At 36.0% G+C, this 12126-nt stretch overlaps 1 protein-coding gene across 5 annotated transcripts in view; it reads right to left on the reverse strand.

Moving 5' to 3' along the window:
• Nucleotides 1-12126, reverse strand: part of ZCCHC2 (zinc finger CCHC-type containing 2) — a 61426-nt gene that overhangs the window by 12484 nt on the left and 36816 nt on the right. For 4 of the 5 annotated variants that reach the window (XR_002125638.1, XR_002125637.1, XM_019657712.1 and 1 more), the window contains 7 exons: nucleotides 12021-12115; nucleotides 9291-9374; nucleotides 7696-7753; nucleotides 6557-6692; nucleotides 5391-5455; nucleotides 4922-5016; nucleotides 1280-1423 (listed from right to left, as the gene is read on the reverse strand). Coding sequence is in view for 3 of the 5 variants with exons in the window: in XM_019657712.1 (XP_019513257.1) it covers nucleotides 1280-1423; nucleotides 4922-5016; nucleotides 5391-5455; nucleotides 6557-6692; nucleotides 7696-7753; nucleotides 9291-9374; nucleotides 12021-12115 (677 nt within the window). In the remaining 2 variants the exon portion in view is untranslated. The remainder of the gene's footprint in view (nucleotides 1-1279; nucleotides 1424-4921; nucleotides 5017-5390; nucleotides 5456-6556; nucleotides 6693-7695; nucleotides 7754-9290; nucleotides 9375-12020; nucleotides 12116-12126) is intronic. The other variant, XM_019657710.1, reaches the window with a different exon arrangement.

Here is a 12126-nt window from a genome sequence, read left to right on the forward strand (position 1 = left end):
AGGCAAAAATTGTTGAAATCAAATTTTTCAGAACTCTGAAAATTAAAGGCTTGCAGCAGTCTGAGGAGTGTTTATTCAAGAAAAACAGCTACTTATCTTATGAATAGCCAAGTGCTGCTGGCATTTCACCTTGCATAATTCTCACCTTCTCTGGAATAAACTAACAGCGTGGCACCTCCAGTAGCTACGAAAATCAGCAGCCCAGCAGCCTGGTAGCAGCTTGGCCTGGAGCTCTCTGAAGCACCAGCCCCAGAGCACTGTCACAATTTGACTGTCTGGCAGCTTGAGCTCACTCAGTGTTAACAGCCCTTTTATCCACAAGGTATTTATTTGTCATAATGCATCAGCAGCAACTGTTTAACACCTAGGCTGCCCGAGGCAGCATTACCTGTTGGGGCTGACAAAAGGCTGACCAAACAACTTAAAAGAAACAATTGCAGAATGACATATCCACAGGGAGCTTTGAAAAGCTTCCATGTACTGTACTCCTGAAACTCTAGAAGGCCACCCTCATGTCTAGGGCTGTATGCATGTCCAAGAAAGACCTGAGAAGATCCTCAACTCTCACTTCTGACTGACCCTGAGCCTCTGTGTAAAGAGCAATTGAAGACAAAATATATACAAAGACAAATAGCAAAATGGCAGATGAAAATACTACCTTATCAATAACTACAGTTAATAGATTAAACACTCCAATCAAATGACAGAGATGGGCAGAATGGCTAAAAACCATAATCTAACTATGCTGCCATTAAGAGACATGCTTTAGATTCAAAGACACATATAGGATTAAAGTAAAAGGATGGAAAAAGAGGTACTCTGCAAATAATACCCAAAAGAGAGCTAGGGTGGCTATATTACTATCAGATAAAAGAGTAATTCTTTAATTACTACTTTAATTACTATAAGAGTTCTTTAAGACAAAAACTGTTACTAGTGGCAAAGGATATTTTATAAGGATTAAAAGGGTCAATCCATCAAGAAGACATAAAACTTATAAATATATGTTCTTCTAACACATACAAATTTTCAATCTTTCTACACTAACTCTACATTTTCTCACGGCTGCCTTCTATTTAATTTCATATACAGTGAAATAAGTTTTAAAAAATCAACAATGCTGGGCCTGCTAAGTCAATGGTCTATATGACACCCTTTCTACCGATTAAATTTAAAATCAACAATGGCATAAGAACATAAAATTTCTTATGTCTGACTGAATTTAAGAGACAACACACATTTTCCACCACCACCCCAATGTCCTCTCCAAAGGACAAACCTCTGTCTTTTTCTTCTTCACTTTCAAAACTCTCTCTTCCATCATGCCGTGGGCTAGACGGAGAACTGTAACTCTCTGAAGATGTTTCTCCACACGTGTCGTGTCCAGATCCGATGTCCAAATTCACATCTAAAAATAACAATTCTGTTTTTAAAAAATTATGTTAAGTAGTTAATCTGTGAATTGAACCATTAGAAATTAGTGACAGCTGTAATTTACTTTTTTCCCATCTTCCTATAATCACCTAAAAAGCTGATCCTTGAGTAGGTAAAAATTCATTATCAAATCACAATTTTATTGAAAGTAATTGATAAATACATTTTAAAAACAAAGGCAGAGGAATAAGTCAACCTCATTGACTTTTAAAAATTCGAGTTAAGGTTTTTTGTAGTCTGTCCAATAACATGTTGAGATACTTTCTAAGTCTAGCTATTTTAACAACTCAGAACCTGTTGGAAATCCATTCTTTAAAAGAACTAAAGAATAGAACTGACTGCCAAAATGCCTATTTGGTGAAAATTACTATGCCTGAGTACTCGAAAAGGGTGAAATCCCATCTAGTGAGCTAATGAAAACTATAAAACTGTGGCACATATGGAAATTCTGCACACAAATATTTCAACTAGCATATAACAAAATGAAAAATTTAAGGATTAAGAGAATCAAAGATTCAACATGATAGTCTCAAACAAGAAATGATGGGCTAAAAGGGAACCACGGGGGTTGGTGAGCTGAGATTTGTTCACTCCGACAGTGAAACTACCATAGAGTCTTTGCAACTTCACAGAGTAAGTTACAGAGTATGCTAACAACAACAAAAAAGGCAACTATTTCTCAAAATGACACAATTTTAAATGATTTTCTTTATATTACATACAGCTAGTAAATATTCTAATCACATTATCATATATTAATTTGCAGTTTTCAAAGAACTGAATACATAAATAGAAATCTATAATAAACATAATTTTCTCTTTTTGATGATCTAAAAGGTCCTTCAGAATTGTGTAGTCTTTGGAATTTTTATAATCAGAAATTATGTGATCGTCTTAGAGTCAGAAGGTGTGAAGGTGAGGATGTGCCAAAGGATATTCCACAAATTGCCCACAAATCTCCCCTTTAAATAGAAACTTAAACTTTTTAAATCTGTTATCATGTCTCATAGGGTAAAAGATCATGCAAGACAACAAAAACCTGAAAATTTACAACATTAGCCACTATTCTAACAATAAAAGTCTTGGTTACTAGTATTTATGAACAAACAGAAGTTATTTAGACTTAATTGTTTAGATACATCAGAAACATAATCAAAAGCAGTTGGAGACCTTTAAATCACTGTAATCTTTTAAAAGAAATTGAGAGATGCCACAATCAGCAACAGAAGACCGAGTGATGCACTGGAACAGAGTTCTTAAAAATGTAGACGAGGTAAAGCTTACATCTTTAGCAGAGAGATGTAAATCCTGGGGATTTAGAGCAAATACACTGCAAAGAATACAGAGGACGAACTACACCGACTGCTTTTGGGGAGAAGACAACTTGGAGGGAGGCAGTGAGGGAGTTACTCTGTTCCTTTTATACTTTTAGAAGTTTGAACTACTGAATGCATTATTACTCAAAGTAGAAGTTAAACTTTTAAATTAAAAATAAGTTATACTTATCTTAAACTAGACTGAGTTATTTAAAGATCTGGACAAGCTACGAATCAGAAGGACCCAATGTTTTCAGCTTCAATATAGTAGCTACATTTTATGATATACGTGATTTTTTTCACAGAAAAGGAATCTTCAATATCTCGAGTTTACTGAATGCTAAAGGTGATCCCTTCTTGACACCTTAATATTTTAAAGAGAAATTAATAAACAGAGGGGTTTTTCTTAAGTTGGAGTCAGCAAACATCTGATATGAGCTACATTTGATATCAATGAGACGAGTTGTACAAAGTATATTACATTTAGTCATGCCCTATAAGTGTAAATATATATGAATCAGTGACATATGTAGAGGATAAAACAGAGTTAAGATTTATCTTAATAAAAAATCCTAAGGTTGTACTTTCACAATATTTGAAAATAAAGAGAAAGGAATTGGAGCTGGAGATGTTATTAAAAGTTCTTAATCTTTACAGTGTACAGTGCGTGTTTTCTGGTAACAGAATGGTGAAAAGGAGCTCCATTATTGAACACCTATGTGTTCGGTACTAGCTAAATGGTTTCATATGTTAATCAAATTTAATTCTTACAATCTGGTGAGGTATTATTCTGATTTCACAAATGAGAAAACTAAGGCCTCAGGAAGGTCACACATTTAAGCAACTGATGGAGTATAAGATTCAAACACGCATCTGTCTGACATCAAAGTGCATAGACTTCTCTGAAAATATGAAGCTAAAAAGTAAAGAACCATTGCAACCTTCTTTGGTGAGCACAAGTTCCCAAATTATGTGAGAGACCAGAGGCAGAGTGATCGATCATGTGAGGGTGGTATATATGTATCTGACAGAAACGTCAACTGGAGAATGACCTGATTTAGTATGTGCTTTACAAGACAGATGTGGTAGCAGTACAGAAAATGAACTAGAGCGAGGAACGAACGGAGACAGCGAGACCCAGCAGAAGCTATTTCCCATCATCCATCGGCAAAGAGCTTTTTGTCTTATTTTAGCTTTTTCCTCCTTTTAGCTGCTATCACCACATGAAATCTCAGAAAGGTAAGTGTTACAATATACATTAAACAACGTGGTTTTTTCCCCCATGTCATTTCCCCCCCACCAAAGACAGCTCAGTTATTTTAAGTCAGTGAGATGGCCCGATGATTTTACAGTCAAAATTGACCATATTTCCTTTATCAATATTCAATCTCTCTATACAAATATCTACTTTAAAAATATACCCTTTTAAAAAAATCCTGGTTATTTAAGTTGCATCGGAGCTGAATGTACTAACAAAATCAATTTAAAAATCCTTGTTTGTGGGACCACTCCAGTCAACACGTGTTAGATACCCAAGTGGACAAAGCATCCTAGAGGTCTGTGGGCTTTTATACTTTTTTAATCTTTACTATTAATAGTAAAGGTCACCATAACACAGAAAAGTTATAAATGAACCCGCAAAAGGGACATTTCTCAGTTAAATGAACACAAAACCTTTCACCTAAACATAAAGGGACCTTAAAAAAATGGTGAGCAAACGGAAACCACACACATCTAGTACCACAAAAATCGGAAAGTCTGAATTTCCCTGAAGCCCCATGAAACTCCACAGAGGACAGTCATTAAAACATGAAAAAGTCAGCAACTTTACACAAGAATGGGTCCAGGCTTTCATGAGGGTGGAAAAGACCTGCCAGGTTCTCTAGGCCTCTCCTCCGGAGGCGGCACTGGCTCGAGAAGGAGACAAGTAGGAGATTGCTGGTACCAGGGGAAGGAGAATGTGGGTCAGCATAGCTGTAGCAAGGGAATGCTTACCTCCACGACTGAGTCATGTTTCCTAGAATTGTCTAACTCAGAAGTTGCTGTTCATATCCACGCAGGATAAAACGATACCATCAGCATTTGACACAACAGCTCAATACCTACTATAACAGGTTCATGCTAAATATATTTAGATGATGGGTACATGGAAGAAAAACAAACATTCTTACCTTTCACAGAACCACCCTGGGCACGCTGAGGAGTGGAGAATCTAATACCATTTATTCTACTATTCAATCTGCTGTCAGTTTTCTTAATTTTCTCCCTAAACCAAAGATACACAAGTTACCAACATTTTTTATCAGGTTCTCTAGAGAATATATTAAGCATAATAGTATTACTAAAATTCCCCTCAAAAATTTATAATTAAAAAAAATTTTAGGCATAATCTAAAAGCAAGATTTAGTGTATAGTTCTGAGGGTTTTGCCTCTCCAAACTAATATATTTGACAATAGCTTTATTTTTATCATCTGCAGATGTTGATTATTTTGAACTAAATAAGTAAAGCCCAGAAATAAAAATATAAAGAAAACTAATGGAAAAATACTATTTGTACTACATAAACTAAACAAGCCCATTTTTATTTTATTTTATTTTTTTACCAATTTCTATTACTAGAGACATTAAATTGAACCTACTTTTCTATTTGTGGCTTTCCTTTCTTCTTATTTATTGAAGATAAGCTTCGTTTTTCAGTTGAATGCTAGTGAAAATAAAAAGAAATGAGACAGACTAAAGCTAAACCATACTCATGTAGATGTCCTATTATTCTGATATCAAATATTAAAATAATAGTCTCAGTTGTATATTCTAATACATTTTGATTTTCAACCTATTTTTGAAGTAATGTACTTGAACCACTAAAAGTTTTATATTCTCTGACAAATCTTAGTATAAAATCATGAAAAGAATATCTATTTTGTAATTTGCTTTTAGAATGGACCTGTATTCTTTCTTTTGACCACAAAATAAAACACAATCAAGTAGCTGGTATTTACTACAGTTTTACTAGTATTCTTTTAAAGTTCAGGTTGGTAAAACTGCAATACACAATTTTGTCAACTCTAAGAAGAAAAGGTGTAGTTATGAAAATGGAGGGAGAAAATGTATACACAATGGATTCTGAAAATTACCCATTAAGTAAGAATTGCTAAGATAACATTCAATTTCTCAAAATATGCTTCAATGCTTTAGTCCATAAAAATACATTCCAGTAAAGGTTAATGTTTGGATCTGAGTATGGGCCAGAAATAAAAATCAGGTTAACAAATATATTTTCTAGGGAGAAGGCAGTTCTCTCCATAGCTGCACTAGCAAGCATGCCCTCCGTACCATGATGCCAAATTATCTACACAGGTGAGAAAACTGTTTTCTGATTACACCAACTCCTCAGAAAAGAAACACGTCCTAACCACATTCAGGAGTGCTGGTAAATGGGCCCAGTTATTCATGAGGGAAGGTCAGTTCCAATCACCAGTAGCAACATAGTAAGTGAAATGTGAAGAATTCTATCAAAAGCAAAAATTTGGCATAATTTAATGTACCCCTAGTTAAAATAAACACTTTAGGCGTCATATTAAAATATACTCATTTTTTGAGTAATAAAAGGAAATCTGAATACACTTTTCTGGGTCTAAGAAGAGCTTAGATCACATAAACCAATTAAGTTTCAAGGCTCCCACTTAAGCATTCCTTCAGTTCTTCTTACCAGATACACTATCTGACATAATAATGCTTAGGGAACTCAACTCTCACTGAGTAGCAATGCTTTACAATATGACATGAAGACAAAACCCTGCAATACCTGGTCCGCTAAGGTCCCACCGTGCTCTGGGTGCTGCACGGTGGTGCAGCTCTGCTTCCTCCAGTCCACGACTCCGTTCTGTTCTGAATACTGCACGGTGAGCCCATCCAACGGGGAACAACTCGTACCTACAGTGCTGTCAAAAGAAAAGTGTACACATGTATAAAAATCTGTTCTCAATAATCTAACCTACTATACCATGTAATGAAGCTACAGTAACCCTTTCTTCAGTGTATTTTTATAGACTGTCCAGTGATAGCTCTAAGGGAAAACACAAGGATACCATGAGACTAAACCAGTACACAGCTACCTTATCTGTCTAATAATTAGCCCCTGTCTCTCAAGAGACTGATAACAAATGCACATTCTGTCTTTAGACTCTATGCAATGGTCATCCTGTACCACTTACAGTTGGGTTATAACCCCAATCTTGATAGAATGGCTGACCAAGTACTGTGTACACCTAAGGCATGTGAAGGAACAGGATAATGTGACTGAAAAAGAAACAGACAACAGAAGCAGATTCAAAGAGAATCCAGAGAATGAAGCTATTGTACATAATTTTAAAATAATAGAGCTTAATATATTCAATGACTACAAGAAGATTGAGAATTTTGGAAGAATACTAGAAAATACTAGATACACACACACACACAAATTTAAATTCTAGAACTGTAAAATAAACTGAAATTAACTCAATGGATAGAAACTGATGAAAAAAATCAGTGAAGAGGAAATCTGGTCAGAATAGACAAGGACTGAGGAAAAACATGAAAAATGCAAAGCAGCAGACTCAAGAAGCAGAATTCATTCAAAGAAAGCTACAAATATATTGTAGGAAAACTGCTGAAAACCAGGCAATGAGAAAATCTTAAAAAGAAAAAACACTATAATCTCTAGGGCAACCACTAGAAGAATCGAAAAACAATGTCTAACTATCAAGGCTAATAGAAGAGAAAACACACAATAAAAAAAACAAAAGCAAGAAAGCAGAGAAAAGAAAACCGAAAATATAGGACAAATAACAACCAAGTAGTAAAATGGTAGAATTATAGCCAAGTACGTATCAGTAATTAAAGTAAAGGTGACACTGATTGAAAAATGCACAGACATTTATGTTTTAGGAATTAGATACTTACTTCACAATGGGACTTTTCCCGGTATGTTTCTTGTGGATCATGGTATGCTGTAACACATCTACAGTACGGGAAAAAAAATTTTACACCAAATGCTTCCACAAAAATCCAAAAGGATGATGCAACCAATTTATGTGACCATAACAGTGTCAATAGACTGTGTGGAACATTTTTCACAGAAAATTCCTTCAAGAAACAACTTTTCAAAGGACACAAATGATCGAATTTCTTTAAATAGCCTCTCAAATGTATTCCACCTAATAGCAAATCAATTTTGTCCAAAATTATGGGATGTTTACAACAAGTATGCCACTGCAAAACTAAAATACTCAATTTCAGGCTCTTTTTTTAACCATTAAAAAAATAAAGTGTCTCAAATATTAAAAAAAAAAGATATCTAGTAATATAACAAACACCCATGTACCCACCTCCCATATACCTGTCTCTCTTTTTATTAACAAACAAAATATCACAAAACTGAAGGCCTTCTTCCATTCCATTCAACTCCCTGCCTCTACAGAGATCAACTAGTTGAAATATTCCAGTGCATGTTTTTATTTAAACTACCCGTATTTGTATTCACAGACACACACAGTGGTGTTGCATGGTTGAATATACTATAAATATTACTTTAATTGTCACCTAGTATGAATATGCCACAATTTATGTATAATTTTATTAACATTTAAAACAGTGGGGTAACATCCATGTATTTGCTATTACACACAACGGTGCCCCAAGATCCTCAGTCTGTCGCCCGAGCAGAAGGACAACAATTTTCATAGATGCAGAATTGCTGGGCAATAGCATAAAATTAATTACCTCCAACTTCATTATAGTGTCAAATTTCTGTTCAAAGTTAATTGTGCCAATTTATATTCCCATCAGCAGTAGATGAGCGTTCCCATTACTTCATATACTTGATAACGTCAGGCTGAAAATGTTTTGCCAATCTGATGAATGTGAAATGATATCTCACTGGTTTTAATTTGTATTTTCCAGACTACTGGTGAGGCTGAACACGGTTTAATGGCTACTCAAGTTTCTTCTTCTATGAATTGCCTATCTTTTGCAAATATTGCCAATCAGACTGATTTTCTCACTGATCTTTAGAAGAATCTTTCCATAATCTGGATGTAGTCTTTATTCATAAAATCCTGCAAATGTATTCTAGCTGTCTGGTTTCTCGTCACATGTTAAGTTGTGATTTAGATTAGAAAGAGCTTCACTATGGTCATGCTCTGCCTTCTCAAGAAAGCCTTCTTGTCCCAGATTATTAACATTTAAAAGCTTAAGTTTTATATTTTACATATTACATTAAGTTTATATGTTACATATAATTTGTCACTCACTTGAAATTTTTGTGCATGATATAAGTAGGGATCTAATTATATAATTCTTTTTTCAGTTGGAAAGCCAGCCAACTCCATTTACTGACTAGTCCATTCTTTCCCTACTTACTTGTAATGATGCCACCTGTCACATTCCAAGTTCCAATATGTCTGCTTCTCGGCTCCATAATCTGTTCTAATGGTCTGTTTGCATGTCTCTGTGCCAATACCTGACAAAACGACTTATTCCAGTGGACCCACATTTACCTTCTTCTTGACTTGACGCTTCCGAGCTGTCTTCTTTTAAGTGTTCTAGTATCTTGGAAGGCTTCAGAGAGGATTGCAAGTTATCTGTAGGAAGTATTCAATACTATTAACTTTTTAGGAAAATTATAATAAAGAGAAAAAGAAAACAATATAATGATTATTTTTCTTCCAAGGAAGATGAGAGTGGAGAGTCAGTGGCAAAGAGAACACTTCTACTCGATAGGACCTTTAAGAAAGTGGGAGACACAGCATGAAACACCGGGCCGGTGGGAGTAGGGACCCTGGTTCAAGCAGCCAGCTCTCCCCATAAAATCCACAGGACTAGGGCACGCCTCACATCTGTCAACCCCCATCATGAGGAGATGCACTGGATTAGGGCTTCTTAAACATCTCGTAAGGCTTTTTAAAACTTCTAATTGGTTGTTGATTGTTAATTTTATAAAGTACACTGATAATGTTGTGGTAATGTCAAACTGCTACAAATGACTCAGGGTCTACGCTCAGCTTCTGTTATTCTATTACAGACCAGGGACAAGTAAGCTGTGGACGAGCACTGACCGTGGAACAAGCTGTGATAGCACTAGCTTACTTCTCCCTTAAAACTCAGACCACTGGGACTCCAGTGGTCAACACTTCTGTCATTTAGGAGCTGAACATTTGGTTTCTCATTTGTCAGGATATGGAATGTTGTTCTCTATCCCGGGAGTGGTGGAGAAGGTAGAGCTGTCATTTTTCAAAAGAGTAAATGCAGATGAACTTTAACAACAATGTGTTCTTTGGTGAAATAGCATGGACGTCCTGACCAGATTTCCCATAATCTCAAAACATGTACTTTAACATATAACTTTAATTTCACAACAATTTGATATCTTAAAATTATCAGCCTTTTAAGCATTCATTGCTCATGTAATTTAAATACTGCCAAGCTCTCCAGATGAGTTTTCTGTCATTTATATCTGTACCACTCACTTGAGCCAGTTCTCCTGGGCAGCCTATTAACATCTGAATTAAAAGTTTAACTTTGTGTTCCAGTGTCTTTTTAGAACTAAATAGATGCTATTTATAGGTACTTAATAAAAAGTACTTACACTGTTAAGCAGAAAGCACTGATTGTTAAATCTATACAGCTCTAGAATGATCAGCATTCTTTTAAAATAAATCTATTGCCACTATTCAGATGTAAATTTAACCATGGAGTTGTTCATCTTATCTTAGTCAACTAGACATGAATAGTCATTAATTCTAATTGCTTTGCATCTGTTTAAAATATTTAAGGCATACACAGAGAGTGCCCAAAAAATGTGTACACATTTTAAGAAAGGAAAAAACTGTATTAAAATTTTAATACTCAGTATATAGTCACGTTTGACTTCTGCAATTACAAGATGTGGTCAAAGTGGTTACCATCAGAGTCTAGACGCTTCTGATTATGGCGAATTACTGCTACATAGATAGCAGTAATTCTAAATGTATACATTTTTTGGGGCACCCTCGGTATACAGACACACAGACAATTAGAAAACGAATCCATACGTTATAATACCCAATCATATTATTTTTTAATCTCTTTTCCTCCAAACTCAAATTGAGAAAATATACATTTTCTTTCCCCTTTAAAATGCAAGAAAATGACTTTTTTGAAAGAAAAAAGGACAAACTTAGTTGCAAACTTAGTTGCTTGCCATAGTGGCTGTGCTTATTTAAAGTTAGCAGAAATTCTCCTAAAGTGCATCATTGTTACTGGCAAAGTATTTGTTAAAAAAGGCAGTTTAGATGTGTATGAAACTAAACACAAGGCAGGCTGTGGTGAAAGCTGAAAGGTAAGGGCAAAACCAAAGTACTGGAGCTTAAGAAAACACTAGGAAATCTTCATGAGGTGATAGTTCAGGTGGGTGTTAAAACAGGTGTGACCTTAACAGGTTATGACAAAAGGAAGGATATTAAGTTCAGGTGCAGTAGCAGCCAAGACATTGGGACAGGCAATGGCAGGGTGTACTGAGTGAAGGAGCAGCTAGAGCCTGGGAGATGAGGAGGGAGCATTAAGAAGGCTCTTGGCGGGGCTTGAACTTCATACCAAACTTTTAAGGTTTTGAAAAGGAGATTTAGCAAATGACCTGAGATAATCCTGAGGTAGGTGAGCATGCAGGGAGAAGCCAGGATCTGAGAAAAGGGAGGCTTTGTACAGTCTGCACTTGTACAGTCTGCATGAAAGAAAGGCCTAACCAACAACAGCAGGATTGGTAAGGAGGGGTAAAAAGACAACCTTTGGAGTAGCATGGCTTTTAAATGACTGGATCAAAAGAAAGAGGAACAGTGAATACACTGAGGCCAAAGCTCCCAGCCTGGGAGGCTGAGGAGTTCATTACGGGAATGGGGCACAGGAGGAACGGCAGGTTGTAGGAGTGTGTTACACATCGTGCAACCAGCGCTGCGGCGCCCCACAGCCTGTAAGTCACACCTGTCAGGGAACCTGAGGACCCAGCATGTCCACGAGTCTGAGAGACTTGGCTCTTGCCTCGGAATCAGTCTGTCTAGTGACATTAGCTTTTACACATTATTTTCTTTAAAACTACAGTGTAAAATTCACTTTGAACTACAGATGTTTGTCAATTGTATGCCACTATTTCTTGGCTATAACTAAAATAACTACCCCACAGGACAGCATGATAAAGCTAGAAATCCAAGCAGGAAAAACATCCGATTTCTACAGAGGAGCAAGAGGGCGCTTACTGAGGCTGTGCAGAGGGTCTGATGATATGGACTGGAAAAAGCTGTGTACTTTCTGACTCTGTAGAAAAGCTTGTGATGATGTTGAGAATAGCTGCCTGCATATAAA

The sequence above is a fragment of the Hipposideros armiger genome, unplaced genomic scaffold (assembly GCF_001890085.2).
Source record: "Hipposideros armiger isolate ML-2016 unplaced genomic scaffold, ASM189008v1 scaffold_278, whole genome shotgun sequence".
NCBI classification, from domain to species: domain Eukaryota; kingdom Metazoa; phylum Chordata; class Mammalia; order Chiroptera; family Hipposideridae; genus Hipposideros; species Hipposideros armiger.